The following is a 16091-nucleotide window of genomic DNA, read 5'->3' as shown; positions in this document are numbered from 1 at the left end:
CAAATAAATGCTGTTCTTTTGAACTTTCTGTTCATCAAAGTCTTCTGAAAAAAATGTATCGCGGTTTCCAGTAAAATATTTAGCAGCACAACTGTTTTAAACATTGATATTAAGAAATGTTTCTTGAGCAGCATATCAGAATGATTTCTGAAGGATCATGTGACACTGAAGACTGGAGTAATGATGCTGAAAATTCAGCTTTGCATCACAGGAATTATTTATATTTTAAAATATATTTAAAAAAAAACAAAGTTATAAGTTACTTATTTTAAAATGTAATAATATTTCACAATATTATTGGTTTTACTGTATTTTTTATCAAATAAATGCAGCCCTGGTGAATATATATATATATATTTTTTTTTTTAGTTCAAAAATCTTTTGGATAGTGTATAGTATATTTCATTCTGGTGATTTCACAGATTGAAAGGTGAAGATAATACGGTTATGAGAGACTATGTGCTGCCGGATTTCAGCTCTATCAAAAAGGGATTTTGCAAGGTAAGCAATTTAGTGTATAATAGTTCGAAAATGCTGTGCCTTATTTTTGTAAGAATTATGTCATGGTTCGAAAATGGCATACTAAAAAAAATTGAAACAGTACTTGCTTTTTTACTTATCCAGCAATTTGTTTTTCTTTATGTGCTGTAGCCTAGAGAGGAGATGAATTTTACTGGCAAATATAAAACTGCGGAGCAGATTTTGCGGCTCACCAATGAGAGGTTTGCAGTGCCAGAGATGCTCTTTCACCCCTCTGACATTGGCATTCAGGAGATGGGCATACCTGAGGCTTTGGTCAACTCCATTAACAACATGCCGGAAGGTAGGTTGCATCTCATTAGATGTATGTGTGGTTTAAAATGTTAAAACATTAAAAGTACTCTAATATAAGGCTCTTTTTATTTCCAGAGATGCAGCCCCACTTCTACAAGAACATTGTTCTTACTGGCGGCAACACCTTGTTCCCTGGATTCAGAGATCGGGTTTACACAGAAGTCCGGGCACTCGCTCCTGTAGAGTATCAAGTTTCTGTCGTTCTGCCACAGAAGTATGTTTTGAGGGTTCCGAAAGAATGATTGACATTCAAATTTTGTTAACTATGTAGACTGAATATCTGTCTTTTCTTCCCAGTCCTATTTGTTACCCATGGGAAGGAGGAAAGTTATTGGCTGAAAACCCTGACTTTGAAGAGATGGTGGTCACACGAGAGGATTATGAGGAAAATGGACATTATGTGTGCGAGGAGAAGTTTGATATCTGATGCATACGAATTGTCTGTCATTTTGTACAGAAAAATTGAACACTGCACATGTTTTGTATGAAAACTAAGCTGTACATTGGCGTACTATATATTACACTCAATATTACTCAAGTTAATAGGCCTTTTGACTTTAAATGTAATAATTTCGTTGTTTTCAGCCTTTTTTTAAAGAACTTTTTGTATATATTATATTAAGATGTGAACTGGAGAAACAAACTTATTTTTATTTACTGTTGTATTTTTTTACTGAATCCAGTTGATTATATGATAAATAATATGTGACCCTGGACCACAAAAGCAGTCTTAAGTCACTGGGGTATATTTGTAGCAATAGCCAAAAATACATTGTATGGGTCAAAATGATTGATTTTTCTTTTATGCCAAAAATCATTAGGATATTAAGTAAAGATCATGTTCCATGAAGATATTTTGTAAATTTCCTACTGTAAATATATTAAGACTTAATTTTTGATTAGTAATATGCATTGCTAAGAACTTAATTTGGACAACTTTAAAGGTGATTTTCTCAGTATTTAGATTTTTTTTTTGCACACTCAGATTCCAGATTTTCAAATAGTTGTATCTCAGCCAAGTATTGTCCCATCCTAACAAACCATACATCAATGGAAAGCTTATTTATTCAGAATTATTTAAAATAAAAAAGACCCTTATGACTGGTTTTGTGGTCCAGGGTCACATATATGTTTACGTTAAAGACTTGACTAGCCTAATATTTTATATTATGAAGTGCCTCTTTGATCATTAATATGAGGCACGTGAGTTGCGCGAGGTAAATCATCCTCTCGCGCTCAAAATAAAAACTGCGGGAAATCGCTTGAGAGACGCTGGAGTTCAAACTCATCAAACATTCTTGTTGGTTTCTGATTATAAATAAATTACAGTATTTTATAATCATTTCTCTAAATACTTGCAGCGTAATAACATACAGTAGTGGAAGTAAATACATTTTGGATAGTTTTCTAGACTGCCGTGATTGGTTATAGAGAGATCACACACTCGTCAGGTAAGTTAACGTTACAGATGATTCTGTGGAGAATTTATAAAGTAGCTTTTTTGTAAATAAAAATCGTTTTATATAAGATGGTATCTTGTTTAAATCGTTTTCAAATAATGTTTTAATTCATTAAAAATAAGCTGAAATCATGATTGATGAGACGTTACAAGAATGTCAGTTTTTCATTCTTCTGAATAATTATTTAATTTGATTGACAAGTTGGAGTGTGTATTTTGTTGCTGCTTATATTTAAATAGACCAGACTACAGCAAAATACACTTCATACAGTGAGACTATGGCAGCTTCCGGGAGAAAACAGAACAAGAAGACCAAACACACTGACGGCGCCACAGACCTGAAAGCCTTTGGCTTCGACACTCTGGAGGAAAAGAAAGGAAGTGGATCTGACGATGATACGAGAGATGGTGTGCCTGTGTATTCTTTCTATCATACCCGTTACAAAAAGATAATTGGTGGTACCATAGTAAAGTGATGGCAGTAGAGGTTATACCATGAGATATACATGGTATTTCAAGGCAATTAGAAATATGTGAATTTATTAACGGTAATAAAAGAGATATGATAATATTAAAGAATTATATTGAAATGATATAAGTATTTAATATGAATTATTTAATAAGTCTATATATACATATAACAAGTGGTGTAGCTGTGAAGCTTGTTTGTATGTTGTTCTCATTTTGTTATATTACATTAGAAACTCCAATCATTGACAAGCTGATCAAGAAAAGATCTGCAGATACATTTGATGATGATAACCTTAATGCAGGCGTGGGGTAAGTACTGAGATATATACACCTGGCCAAAGTTACGAAGCCCTTTCTCTGAATCGAGAAATCGTTTGTTGTCCTTTATCCCAGGAATGAGGTTCAAACTATGCTGGAAAGATTTGGTGGTAAGTGAAGCTCATATCTGATGCTTCCAACGATAATAAAATAATATTAGCCTATATTTCTGAATAAAGGTCCCTAAATGTTTGCTAAATGAATATCGCCGGCTGTTAAATGCTGTTTTATACTCATAAACATGCCTGAATGGCCATTTAGCGGACATCAGCAAAGCCATGCAGACCAAAAGGAAACGCTTGGAGGTTCTCACCAAAAACTCCCTAAAGGGCAGCACTCAGAAACTGGAGCAAATGTGGAAATCCCAGCAAAATCAGAGGTGAATCAATGCACTGTATGGAAAATGACACGTTCTTCTTTATTCACTCCTGCTTTGATGTTCAAAAACATAAATGTTTTGTATTTTTTTGCAGGCAAAAGCTGACACAAGATTATTCTCAGCAAGTTCTCTCTGTGCTTCAGCACTGGGGGACCGATGTTCAGAAATCTGAGGAGCAGGAGGAGAAACTGAACGTAAGTGCCAGACATATAAAAATGTAGCCAAGAAGTTGTAAAAGTTGAAATATGTCCTTTTGGGGCACGGCATCACATTAAGGGAAAGGAAACGTTATGAGGATTAAGGGTCTTGTGAAAAATATAATGCAACTTTCCGGGATATCTAGCAGCCATTTAGAGATATTTGCCGTAAACGTCTCACACTTTGCCTTTGAACTTCCTCATTTCTGTTTTCACAGAATTTGTTTCGGCAGCAGCAGAAGCTCTTCCAGCAGGCGAGGGTTGTGCAAAACCAGAAAATGAAAACCATCAAAGACCTGTATGAGCAGTTTGTCAAGGTCACAGATGCCGTCATCACTTTAATTAATTGAAATTGAACCAAGACCTTTTTTCATCATTTGGCTGACCGAGTGAGGTCTTTAATTTGTGTGCAGAACATGGAGGAGATGGAGAAAAGCCATGAAGCCTTCCTGCAGGGCACCCAGATGGAGCTGAGAAAGGAGATGACCCTGCTGCAGAAGAAGATAATGATGGACACAGTGAGTGCTTTAACAAAAAGATTTCACAGTTTAGACTCTGGGTATTACAAAGGTCTGCTTTAAATAGCCTTTCAGTGTGAAATGTGAGGAATGCTAAATTTTCAAGACAGGCTTGGTTTAGTTGTTAGAGCCCATTTATGAAAAAAAAAAAACTGACAGAATTTCTGTAAATAGTTAATAAAACCATTTTACACAGATTGTATATTCAGATCAATGTAATCATTTATGTAATGGTGATAATCATGATAATTGCACGTTTTATTTTATTTTTACAGCAACAACAGGAGATGGCCACTGTTCGGAAGTCCCTCCATTCCATGCTGTTCTGAAAACATCTTTCTGTTTTTATGTCACCATTGTAGAAGACTTAACCTTATGTTCTAAAAGGAAGGTTTGTTTTATTGAAAATGTATGTAGAAGGTGTCTGTATTTATTTTATTTTTTTTACATCACTTTGTTCATTTTAATTAATAATTGTATAATAATATGTAAATAATTTTTTCCAGTGTCAAGATTAAAGATCCCATAGAATCAATTTTCTTTTATTTTATTTTTTTTTTTTGAGGCATGTTGTTGAAACAGTTTGGACATACCAAAGCACTTTTTTCTCAATATAGAGAGAGTAAATCTGTGTAGTTCAAGATGAGTCATCAATATTTTGATACATTTTCCCAGAAAAGACAGACTGTAAATTTTAAATATGTTTATCTGCTAAATAAATTTATGAGTACATTAACATTTTGTGCAAGCTGACGGACATGCACAAAAAGTCACTATATATGTGTGTGTGTGTTTTAAGAATATATGATATATATGTGTTAAGAAAAAAACAAAACAAAAAAAATATATATATATATATAACATTTGAACAATATATGGCTGAAATATGAGGGTAAGTAAAAAATGTTAAATGTCAGGGTCCTTTAAATTCAAACCCAACTATCCATGTGCCGGAAGTGATGTAACCGGAAGAAAAACAAAGTTCTGTGGCGGTGTTTTCTATTGTGACTTCGCTATTCGCCGATGCGGTATCTAAGCGAAGATTTTTGCTTTTCGTAGTGGTATGTTTCGTAAAGATGGTGGGTAAAGTTAACATATTTTAATTTCGCAATAAAAACACGTTGTTTTTGTAAACTATGGCCATATAGGTGATCTTAATGTAATGTAGCTTGCTAACCGGTTACCAGCTTCTTCGATTAACGTTAAACGTCGAATCCAACCGATCACAGATCAGTTTCACTCCTCAGTACTGTTGTTATCACAAACACGCGGAGGAATGCCTGTCAGCGAATATCATTTACATTGTTTCACTAGCAGAAGACTGTACGTTTCAACATATTACCAAGATATGAAGTTTAAAATATTTACATTTAAAAGGGAGCGTAATTATGCAGCCTCATAGTCTTAATGCGTTTTAAGAGGCTTTTAAGTATCTTCCTGCGTTGTTTTTTCCTTCACAGACTCATCAGCACACAGTCTGTCAGCTGTAGCCAAAGTATATATACATTAAGCCATAATCAGAGAGATGGATCACATCCAGGAGATCTCAGAACCCGGTAGTCCTCTGTACAGTCCCCGGATGGAGCCCGACACTCCGGACTCCCTGAATAATGCCTGTCTATTAAATGACAGTGACCTCCTGTTTGAAGACCGTGGACACTCAAATGAATTCTCCACTTTTGTTCCCGAGACCCCAAGGTAGCGTTTCTTTTGTAAAAAAAAAATTATATTAATTTTTTTTTTTTTTGCAATGTAATAGACAATTCATAATAATGAGAGCAATGACAAGAATCTGTCCTCACTTTACAGCCCCCTGACTCACAGAAGAAAACAACATTCCAAGAAAGATGACAACAGAAATGTGGTATGAGTAAAAGGGCAGAATGCTATACTATGATACAGCTCTATTTTTGTAATATGCTTGGAGTATTCACATTACAAGAATTCTCTGTGTGCGCAAATACTTGGTTTTCTGGCTACATTTCCTAAAATGTGTAGTATGCAGCAAAGCATGCTGTGGAATACTGTTACCCACAATGCAGTGGGCTTGACCTTTCATTTCCAGTGCTGACAAGAAATAATGAAGTATTATGAAATGAAAAACAGCCATTTTTATATATTATATAATATGCCAAATAACTATTTATTTCTAAAATGTAAGATTTTTTTCCATTAAAGATGCAAAAATATATATTTTGCGATGAAAGTTGCTAAACAATAATTTTTATATATTTTATAATAAAATATTATGTAAAATAAAAAATATATTATATAAAATAACCATTTACCACAATTATTTTAAAATTAAAAATGCTAAATAATAATTTTAAGTATTACAAAAATGCAAAATATTCTTTATCAAATTAAAAACAAATTACACTTAAAAATGCGAAATAATTTTATATATTATATAAAATGCAAAATAACCATTTTTTTATACAATTTAGCAAAATTATTTTACAATTAAAGATGCAAAATAATCATTTTATGTATGATTTAAAATACAGTTAACTGTTTGTTTATAAATGAAAGAATAATTTACAATAAAAAATGCAAAATAGCATTTTTATTTTGTTGGATTAGTTTTCATTATTTTGTTATTCTGTTTAATTACACATGCAATATGTAAACAATGTAATGGCTGCAAATTGAAATGATGTCATTAGAAGTACATAATACTGCAGTACTGTTTCACGTACTATTTAAAAATAAAATTAGTAAACAGTATGCTAACTGCATGCCATAGTATGCCAATTTTAGTATTGCATTCAGAAGAAATTCTGTCTTTTTGGAATTGTTATTCATAAATATTTTAATGATTTTTTTGTGCTTGGTTAAGGCAACATCATCCTGTTCAGATGGAAGCAAATGGGAAGGACGAGAACACGTTCTAGGATACCTCAGCACCACTCCAAGCTCCCAGAGAACGATGAAGCGGCGCAGGCTGGAGGACTCAAATGCAAGCACGCTACGTGGACACTCTGCAGTTACACCGGGAGCAAACAGATTTGTAACGGCCTCGTCTCTTTTATCCTCCAATTTTACATGGTTGGAGTCTCCACGTCCAGCAACCTCCTATGCTTCTCGTGTTTCTGCATCTTCCAAGCCCTCGTCCTCAGCTGGGTCTTCCACGTGTGCACTGGATCAAAGTAGTGATCCGGCATATTTAAATGAGCTGCTAGTGATGGGTCACACCTCTAAGCAAAAGACACTGAACACCAGCAATGGAAGGGAACAGAGGTCCAAAAAGACCATCTATAGCAAGACCAGATCTAAAGCCTCTAAAAGTACATCAGCACACTCTCCTTTAAACGCAATAGAGTATGAAGCTTCACTGCTGGATGCAGGTACGGATAACCAGGGTCCACACATTTAAAAGAATAGTTCACTCAAAAATGAAAATTTGCTGAAAATGTACTCGCACTCAAACCTTTCAAGTTGTAGATGAGTTTGTTTCTTCATCAGAACAGATTTGTAGAAATTTAGCATTAGATCATTTGCTCAGTTCATCAGTTGCTCAGGATCCTGTGCAGTGAATGGGTGCCGTCAGAATGGGAGTCCAAACAGATGATAAAAACATCACAATAATCCACACGACTCCAGTCCATCAATTAACGTATTGTGGAATGAAAAGCTGTGCATTTGTAATAAACAAATCCATCATTTGAGGTGTTTTATATTTTAACCGGCGTTTACGGCTAAATTACGAGTCCTCTATCCATAAAATTTCTCCAAATCTGTTCTGATGAAGAAACAAACTCATCTGCATCTTGGATGGCCTTAGAGTGAGTACATTTTTAGTAAATTTCATTTTTGAGTGAATGTCTTTAAATGTCAGGAGGATATTGCTCAATGTCTTTTCTATCATTTTTTTTTTTTGCTTTGTTTGTTTATAGCAAAGAGAATGCAAGAACCAGTACGTTCACCTGTATGTCAGATACCAGAAAACATTGTCATCATTGAGGATGATGCTGATGATGTCGCGGTTGAGAGCATGGTCCGCTCCGTTCATATGGCTGAGGATGAAGCGTATGCCAGAAGCCTTCAGGTACAACTCGCTCTCCTGATCTTTATTGAGGAACAATAGAAAAGTGACTAACTCTGTTATTCTGGTGTTTGCAGGAACAGTTTGATTTGGAGGAGCGAATGGAGCAGCAGAGGCTACAGAGCAGATCGTCAAACAGAGACAACCACATGGTCAGTTTGGGTTTTTGCTTTATTCTTATTGCTGTTTTTCTTTGGAGCTCTGAATGATGGTGCTTTGATCATACGCCAACAAAAAGTGATGGTTTCGTGCAGGTTGATCCGTATGTTGGCTTGGGCTGGATCTCTCCTTGGGCCTCAATGATCACCTCTGCATCATTCTCACACGGATCCTCTGAGCTTTCAGAGCTGCAGCAGGTCATCTTTGGAGAGCAACCCCGTAAGTCACCATACATGAGCCAAATATAACCGCTCAAACAGAAATCATTTGATTCGGTCTTGATTTCATTCATTTGAATGAAAAACAGGTTTTAATCAGTTTCGAAAATGCATAAAAATCATAATTATGTATAAAATATTAATTATAAATTATATACAATTCACAAACAAATTAATATATTAATAATTTTCATAGAACTAATAAATTAATACATTATATATTATATTTAATATCACAAATTATATATATTGTCTCTTATTCTCACCAAGACTGCATATATTTGATCAAAAATACAGTAAAAAACTTAATATTGTGAAATATTATTAACATTTGAAATTACTATTTTCTATTTGAATATATTGTAATATGTAATTTCTTCCTGTGATGCAAAGCTGAATTTTCAGCACCCATTTCTCCAGTCTTGACATAATCATTAAAGAAACATTTCTTATTATAAATATTGAGAACAGTTGCGCTGCTCATTATTTTTGTAAAAACTGTGAAATATTTTTATTCAGGATTCTTTGATGAATAAAAGAAAGCATTTATTTGAAATAAAAATCTTGTATGACAATATAAATGTCTTTCTGTCACTTTTGCATCTCTGCTGAATAAAAGTATTAATTTCTTTATTAAAAAAACGTATCAAATCCAAACCTTTGATCAACAGCGTGTAAATATTATATACTACATTATATATATATTACATATATAACAGTGGTGTTCTGAAATGAGGCAAAGTCCTTATTATTATTATTATTTTTTTTTTATTAATTGTAAATTCATGTCCCAGTCACATTTTCTTGGTTAAATAAACATTACATACACTACCAGAATAAAAATCTATTTTGTATTTTTACATTAAAAATATGACAAAGTGACAGAAATATTTGTTGAAATTGACAAAATGTCAATATGTTCATGGTAAAATTTCATGAACTCTTTGATTAAACTGTTTGCTAAATGAGAATCAAGTACTTCCTGTGTTTATATTTGCACACAATAGATCGAAAAAAGATGTTGCATTGGTTTTAATAGGATAAGAATTCATTTTTAAATTAAATTTTTGACTGATTGATTGAGTGATTGATTGATTAGCTTAGTTTTACCCAAGTAATAATATTTTTTTATGATGGATTTTTATAGTTTAAGATTGAAAGTCTGGGACAATGGTACAACAGTAAAAGACATTTAAATGAAAACAAAATAAATTTTAAGAAATTACCATTATTTACCTTAATATAATTACCTTCACAGCATTATTTATTTACCAGTATTCTTTTTAATAGTTAACTTTTAACTATTTTTGAATTTTTCGGATCATCAGTCATCAACGCTTGGTAAATATTGGTCACAGACACAGAGATTTATTTTAAATTTCACCAATTATTTTTTATTTTCAATTTCAAGCTGATTACTCACTAAAAACTCCCACAGATTATGTTTTAATGCCATTTCACGTTTTATTTTGACTTGACAAAGTGGTTATAAAAGTGTGAGTTGTTTACTTTTTTATTAGTCTTTCCATTAACAGCATTATATTGCTCATTCAGACTGATTCGCGAATGCGGGAGGCAGGATTTATCGCATGAACCAATCATAGCCAATCATAACATCCAATAATATCGCAATGGAGGCATTACCTTAACATGACTTTCACTCATTCATTCTCTATTTCCCCCCACTAAACTTTCGGCACACTTTAGGGGGTCTGTTAAAACTCAATGGGCTCAGGGGAGGCGAGAGAGATGCAGACTCCAGCTGGAATTTTACCCGCTGGTGTCGCTGTTGGACATATATATGATATTTATGATTTATACAATTTGTATGTCATATTTTGTAACATTTGCTGTTTAATTTTTATACTATACATTTTTGTTCTCATCCAATTTTTTGAGGAGGCACTGCCTCCCTTTTCTTCTCGGAGGAAATGCCCCTGAATGTATATGTATATGTATATTTAATTTTTTGATTGAACAGGCAGACAACAGGGCCGCCGTCAAACCGACAGAACTCGCAATTCCCGGCGCAGACAAGCTTCTCGCTTGCAGATGAACTTGTTTGATGACAGTCAGGGAAATAATTATGAGGTTTGATTTATACTAATTCACAGAAATCACATGCTTGATTACAATTGGTAACTCTGATATTATCTGTTGCTTTGTCAGGCTCTCTTAGCGTTCGAGGAGCAACAAGGTGCTGTAGTAGCCAAGAACACTCTGACAAAGGCCGAGATCGAACGGCTGCCCGTGAAAACATACGATCCCGCACACAGCGCAGGAAAGACAGAGTAAGTCACAGAAGAGGACGCAACAAAAGAGATTTCCCATAATGCAATATTTAAATCATACTCTCTTTACAGTTGCCAGATCTGTTTCAGTGAGTACAAGGCGGGTGAACGACTCCGGATTCTTCCATGTCTCCATGATTACCACGTCAAATGCATCGACCGCTGGCTAAAGGTCTAGCTTGCTTTAACAACACAATCCCATAATTCATTTCAGTCGCATTTTGCTAATCATTTTCTGCGTTTCTTACAGGAGAACGCCACATGTCCAATCTGCAGAGCGGATGTATCAGAGTGTGGTGGTTTTTCTTGAGCTCACAACTTCAGGACTCAGAATCTACCTCACAGCTGGTCATTTGACCCTGTTAGATTTTTTAAACAGTCTTATTTTGAGTGTTATTAAATGATTTTACATGCAAAATATCGTCCAAGGTTGGAACCAGCATAAAGCACTGCCAAGCACTGTTTTATTTAGAAAGATCCTTCTAAAATATATCAGACATGACTGTATCACACCAGTGGCAACAAACCTGTTATGACACTGTTAGCAATAGCTAAACTTGAATTTTTGACTTACAAATAGAATCACTTTATATACACTTTTTGTCCATTTTTATTATAACCGAGATAAAAAAAATTATATATGTTGCTGTTACAGTCATTCTATCGCTGTTGTTTATGTAAATATCAGGCATCATGCCATGTAGCATGTGATTTTATTCACTCTGTTTCGTAATATCGCTTCTTCAAGGCTCTGTACTTCCGGAGGTAATAGAGGGCCTCGAGCTCTTTCACCACGAATTCTCCTCGGCTGATGAGCTCTTTGATCTTCTCGGGGTCGTGCACATCTTTATTCTTGGCAAACGCAGCCCTCAGTCTGTCTCTGGAATAGTCGGCTCCTTTCGGATACTCCCGTCCAAGAAACAGCAACTTCAAGCAGAAGAATCAGAAGACAGGATTATGAATTTCTAATGCCTAGAGTCACAGATGTGTGCAGAATTGGGGATTTTTTTCATACTTTAATGTTCATTCTCTTAATATAAATGAAGACTATGGCTTAATATAGCTAGTCGATATTGGGCAGATCAGGGCTAGTTGTCAGTTTTAAGTCCAATGAATACTGTGCTACCAAGTAATACTTGGTTTATTTTTCGAGGTAATTCTGTAAAAGTTTTTTTTGCTACAAAAAAAAAAAAAAAAAAACTAGTAACGCCTCAGCAGATCAGACCAATCTTTTGCTCAACTTGTACCGATATAATATTATACACGTATGTGTGTGTACATATTTTTTTCAGTCTTGAGTATAATTACGATTTCTATTTTTATTGATTTTTGTTTTAGATTTATAAGATTTATATTTCACAATAAATACATAATTTTTACCAATATACAAAAACACTGAGAAACACCTCGTAATTCGTCATTTGACTCGGAACTTGATCGTAACTATGCTTAAAACCCCTGGGACAACTTTTCATTTCTGATTTCAAGTTTACATGAAAATTACAAGAGGGGGTTGCTACAGTTGTGAGGAAAAATTAGATTAGTGAATGTAATATTGTAAATGTTGTTTTCATGGCATTTCAAAGCAGAAGGGGGCAGCGTACTCAGTTTTGTACAGTTGCACTACCTCTGCTCGGAGTGGGTTGGCCATTTCCCAGTGATTATCTCAGCCCACCACAACCTGCGTACAATAGGCCTACACTCCAGGGGCCTCATTTATAAAATGTGCGTATGCACAGATTTGATCTTAGAGTGTGCGTACGCTAAAATCCACGGCAACGTTCATATTTATAAAAACGGTCTTTGACGTGGAAAAGTACTTCCCGCCACGTAAGGGTCTGAGCAGGCGTACGCACTTTTGCTTGTGGCAAAGTCGGAGTATGGCCGAGTCAATCGCTTGGGGCCTCATTTATAAAATGTGCGTACGCACAGATTTGATCTTAGAGTGTGCGTACGCTAAAATCCACGGCAACGTTCATATTTATAAAAACGGTCTTTGACGTGGAAAAGTACTTACCGCCACGTCAGGGTCTGAGCAGGCGTACGAACTTTTCCTTGTGGCAAAGTCGGAGTACTGCAGCTATTTGAACATCTAAGCTGCAATAATAATAAAAGCGGTGTACGTGCAAGCACCGAATTCATCATAAACAACAAAGATGCAGTGTAAATGAATTAATGTGTAGTGTAGTCAGATTTTTTTTTATTAACGGGAGTTTTTGCGAGATTAAACTGACCTTTTTAGTAGCCTAATGTTGAGAGTTCTTTACTCGCTTTCTGTACACAGTTTATTCCGTTTTTTTATTATTATTATTATTATTTTACAAGAGAACTTGCGAAGTCTTGATTTGATAGCCTACTAATGCGTAAAATAGAAAAAAAATGCATAATCTCCGACTGTTTTGAAGTCTAAAAGAATAGGCCTATGTCGTGCAATAACGGTTTTAATATATTCTATTCAATAACATTGTTAACTGTTTTTATGTATAACATCTGCTGCTTTGCTTCTGTTAAAATGAATAGAGACATCAGCCTTAAACTTTGTTTGTCATTTACATCAGTTATATTTGTCTAAAATACACTATATATTTTTGTTTCAGTACATTAATGGCACATTTGAGCAGCATTAGTAAACTGTAAATATAAAGAAATGCCAAATCACATGCAGGTTTTTTTCAGACCGGAGACCATAATCGAGTACTAATTAATTTTATTATGATATGAAACGTCCAATTTTTCTTTCAATAATGTTTTCTAAAGTTTTGCAAGAATTTCGTGATACTAAACTTTTTATTAGTTGTCATAGCAAGTGATTTTAAAGGATGGCTCACTTTTTATAAGATTTTTACTTGAATTCGTAGTTTATTCTTACTTTTGGAAAACGAATTGTTTTATAATTATTATTATTGTTATTTCTGTTGTTTCTAGAAGTAGTAATTTTGATAAGTCAATAGAAAAAATATAACCACACACACATTGTTTGTCCACAGAATAATTACGCATTATTAAATAAAAAGCGTCCCTGCACGAACCTCTACCTCCGCTAGCAGGACCTCAATTTCAGACATAAGTTTTTTTTTTCTTTGTGCTCGTCATTCTCAAGCATAGAAATTCGGATATTGGCGTGTGCTCTTTTATATGGTAATGATATTAATTAGGGGGCGTTTACAAGGCGGAGATCTGACACAAGTCAGCTGCGCACAATTTCAAGATCATTTGTGATCACATCTGGAAGACAGGCGTACGCACGTTGGTTTTCTCTGAATCGAGAAATGATCTTAGAAACAAATTTAGGACGGTTTATACGCAACATTTTATAAATGAGGCCCCAGCTGGCCTGTTACCGCTCACTCAGCCGAAGCTTTTTTCCAAAGCAGACGGCGATTAAAAACACCTTCAGTTGATAGACTATATAATGCTAAGCTTTATATTATATTGCTGGAAAACAAAGATACCACACCTACCTAAAACGGCTCGTTCTAACACGCCCCCACATATCTACCTCACTATGTGGGAAGATTTGCATAATGCCGCCCAAATGTTCACGCAAAGAAAGAAGGCGTAACTTTTATTCTCGCTGTAGTATTGTTGTTGCCGCCATGTCCTGAAGATGCTGGTGTTTCGTTGTGAAAGCGAAACTAACTAATCCGTATTTATGTCCCCACTGGATGCAACAAATGTCTCGTTTATAATGGGTTTTCATGTTTTTGAATCGTCGCTCCGGCCGGACAGGGCATGCCAGTATGTTAAGGGGAGTAACATTTCCGTCACACACTTGAGGTATTCGGCCAATCACAATGCACTGGATAGCTGGCCAATCAGAGCACACCTCGCTTTTCAGACCGATGAGCTTTGTAAAAATCGACGTGTTTCAGAAAGGCGGGACATAGAGGAGAAACAATAATGTACAGTATGTGGAAAAGAATGTTTTTTTTTTTACTTTAAACCGCATAAACACATTTCATTACACCAAATACACAAAATAATGTTCTTTTTAGCAACATCATATGACCCCTTTAACTAAAAAAAAGTCTATACACTAGCTGGTTACAAATAGTATGTTATTGCTATTACGTAGATGTAAACACATTATATTTATTAAAAAAAATATTACTTATACTTTCTGACCACAGACATCTTAAGGTATATTGCCATGCTTGTAGTGAAAGAGAAAGAAAACAAAACACAGCTACACATGAATGCAGAAATAATTTATTTAGGGCAGTCCATAGGAAGACACCTTATAATTGCGGATTAGGAGCACAGTGTACAGATAATGGTTTTGAATTAGTCATTTGCTTTTTGTTGCCAAATGTGCTGCCAAGATCATATGAAACTAATTCAAAATGTTATTTATTGAAGCACTGGCATTCAAATAATCTCCAATACACACCTTTTTGAGTTGCAAAATACATAGATCTACCTACTCTTACACATCACCAGTGTCCTTTCATTTTTGGCATGTGATTTGCAAAAATAATCTGGACAATTTTTACAAAGGAGCACAATCTATAGTGGCAAAATTCATACCGAGATGCTTCTTCACTCTTCAACATTCACGCATTTCACATCCTAAGTGCCAATACATGCATTTTTTCCTGTAAACTAATTAGGACATACAAAACACACACCTTGGAGAAAAAAAACAAAGTGTGTTCTCTTCTTTGCTATTTGATTTTAAGGCATCGAAATCTTACAAAAACACTCTTTATAACCTGAAACAAATACAAACGTGTGTGCCAATATGACAAATGGAGAAGCAGACTGTGAGCGGTGGTCTGCAGAGGGAAGGCACTAGTAGAAACGTGAGCTTCTCTCTGTCCTCTCTGATTCTGGACCATATTCATGGATTGCTGCAATGGGAGACACGTGTCTACGGATGTCTTTAATAATTGGCTCGTAGTCGTTTGTTTTCCTCTCTCAATCTTTCTATTTCCTCGATGAGTGAGTCGTTCAGAGAGTACTTCTCGATCAGACCGTGGATTTCATTCTGGAAAAGACGAATGGCATGATTAAAGGGGCGTAATAATAGTTTTTACATTTTTTTAGGCTACTTGATTATGGATTTGGTCTGTAAAAGAAACAAATGTACCAGCTGAATATAGAACTGCCGAACCATCTCCACCTGTAGATTGATAATGTCTCTATGACTGGTGTCCCTGAGGAAACAACAAGAACAGTCATTAATGACTAAATCACTGTAAT

The 16091-nt window shown here is 34.9% G+C and overlaps 5 protein-coding genes across 6 annotated transcripts in view; 3 read left to right on the top strand and 2 right to left on the bottom strand.

Moving 5' to 3' along the window:
- LOC107716686 (actin-related protein 6-like) overlaps nucleotides 1–1414 on the top strand; it is a 5070-nt gene extending 3656 nt beyond the window's left edge. The window contains exons 9-11 of the mRNA XM_016523194.1: nucleotides 652–823; nucleotides 910–1048; nucleotides 1132–1414. Coding sequence (XP_016378680.1) covers nucleotides 652–823; nucleotides 910–1048; nucleotides 1132–1261 — 441 coding nt within the window. The 3' untranslated portion in view covers nucleotides 1262–1414. The remainder of the gene's footprint in view (nucleotides 1–651; nucleotides 824–909; nucleotides 1049–1131) is intronic.
- A 491-nt stretch (nucleotides 1415–1905) lies between these two features.
- On the top strand, nucleotides 1906–4591 carry LOC107716689 (synaptonemal complex protein 3-like). The gene is made up of 10 exons (XM_016523198.1): nucleotides 1906–2134; nucleotides 2246–2285; nucleotides 2534–2701; nucleotides 2995–3073; nucleotides 3158–3192; nucleotides 3344–3461; nucleotides 3556–3655; nucleotides 3877–3975; nucleotides 4072–4176; nucleotides 4452–4591. Exons 3-10 carry the CDS (start codon nucleotides 2572–2574, stop codon nucleotides 4503–4505), a joined length of 720 nt encoding a protein of 239 aa, XP_016378684.1. The 5' UTR covers nucleotides 1906–2134; nucleotides 2246–2285; nucleotides 2534–2571; the 3' UTR covers nucleotides 4506–4591.
- Nucleotides 4592–5143: 552 nt separating this feature from the next.
- On the top strand, nucleotides 5144–11412 carry LOC107716685 (E3 ubiquitin-protein ligase RNF6-like). Of its 2 annotated transcripts, none has more exons than XM_016523192.1 (11): nucleotides 5144–5255; nucleotides 5637–5874; nucleotides 5986–6040; nucleotides 7016–7523; nucleotides 8073–8224; nucleotides 8299–8373; nucleotides 8476–8599; nucleotides 10580–10689; nucleotides 10768–10889; nucleotides 10962–11061; nucleotides 11140–11412. In XM_016523192.1, the coding sequence occupies exons 2-11, from the start codon at nucleotides 5702–5704 to the stop codon at nucleotides 11197–11199; spliced, it is 1479 nt and encodes a 492-aa protein (XP_016378678.1). In that variant the 5' UTR covers nucleotides 5144–5255; nucleotides 5637–5701; the 3' UTR covers nucleotides 11200–11412. The 2 variants fall into 2 exon arrangements, with proteins under 2 accessions (XP_016378678.1, XP_016378679.1); XM_016523193.1 differs by lacking the exon at nucleotides 5144–5255 and adding an exon at nucleotides 5278–5499.
- Nucleotides 11413–11525: 113 nt separating this feature from the next.
- Nucleotides 11526–12603, bottom strand: LOC107716690 (LYR motif-containing protein 5B). The gene is made up of 2 exons (XM_016523199.1): nucleotides 12517–12603; nucleotides 11526–11816 (listed from the first exon to the last, which is right to left on the bottom strand). The coding sequence occupies exons 1-2, from the start codon at nucleotides 12538–12540 to the stop codon at nucleotides 11607–11609; spliced, it is 234 nt and encodes a 77-aa protein (XP_016378685.1). The 5' UTR covers nucleotides 12541–12603; the 3' UTR covers nucleotides 11526–11606.
- A 2489-nt stretch (nucleotides 12604–15092) lies between these two features.
- LOC107716683 (NEDD1 gamma-tubulin ring complex targeting factor) overlaps nucleotides 15093–16091 on the bottom strand; it is a 10791-nt gene continuing 9792 nt past the window's right edge. Inside the window, exons 16-17 of the mRNA XM_016523191.1 lie at nucleotides 15979–16045; nucleotides 15093–15876 (exon numbers count right to left, since the gene is read on the bottom strand). Coding sequence (XP_016378677.1) covers nucleotides 15772–15876; nucleotides 15979–16045 — 172 coding nt within the window. The 3' untranslated portion in view covers nucleotides 15093–15771. The remainder of the gene's footprint in view (nucleotides 15877–15978; nucleotides 16046–16091) is intronic.

The sequence above is a fragment of the Sinocyclocheilus rhinocerous genome, unplaced genomic scaffold (assembly GCF_001515625.1).
Source record: "Sinocyclocheilus rhinocerous isolate Xijiao unplaced genomic scaffold, SAMN03320098_v1.1 scaffold1201, whole genome shotgun sequence".
Lineage (NCBI taxonomy): Eukaryota > Metazoa > Chordata > Actinopteri > Cypriniformes > Cyprinidae > Sinocyclocheilus > Sinocyclocheilus rhinocerous.
This window is presented reverse-complemented; position numbering and strand designations above follow the sequence as displayed.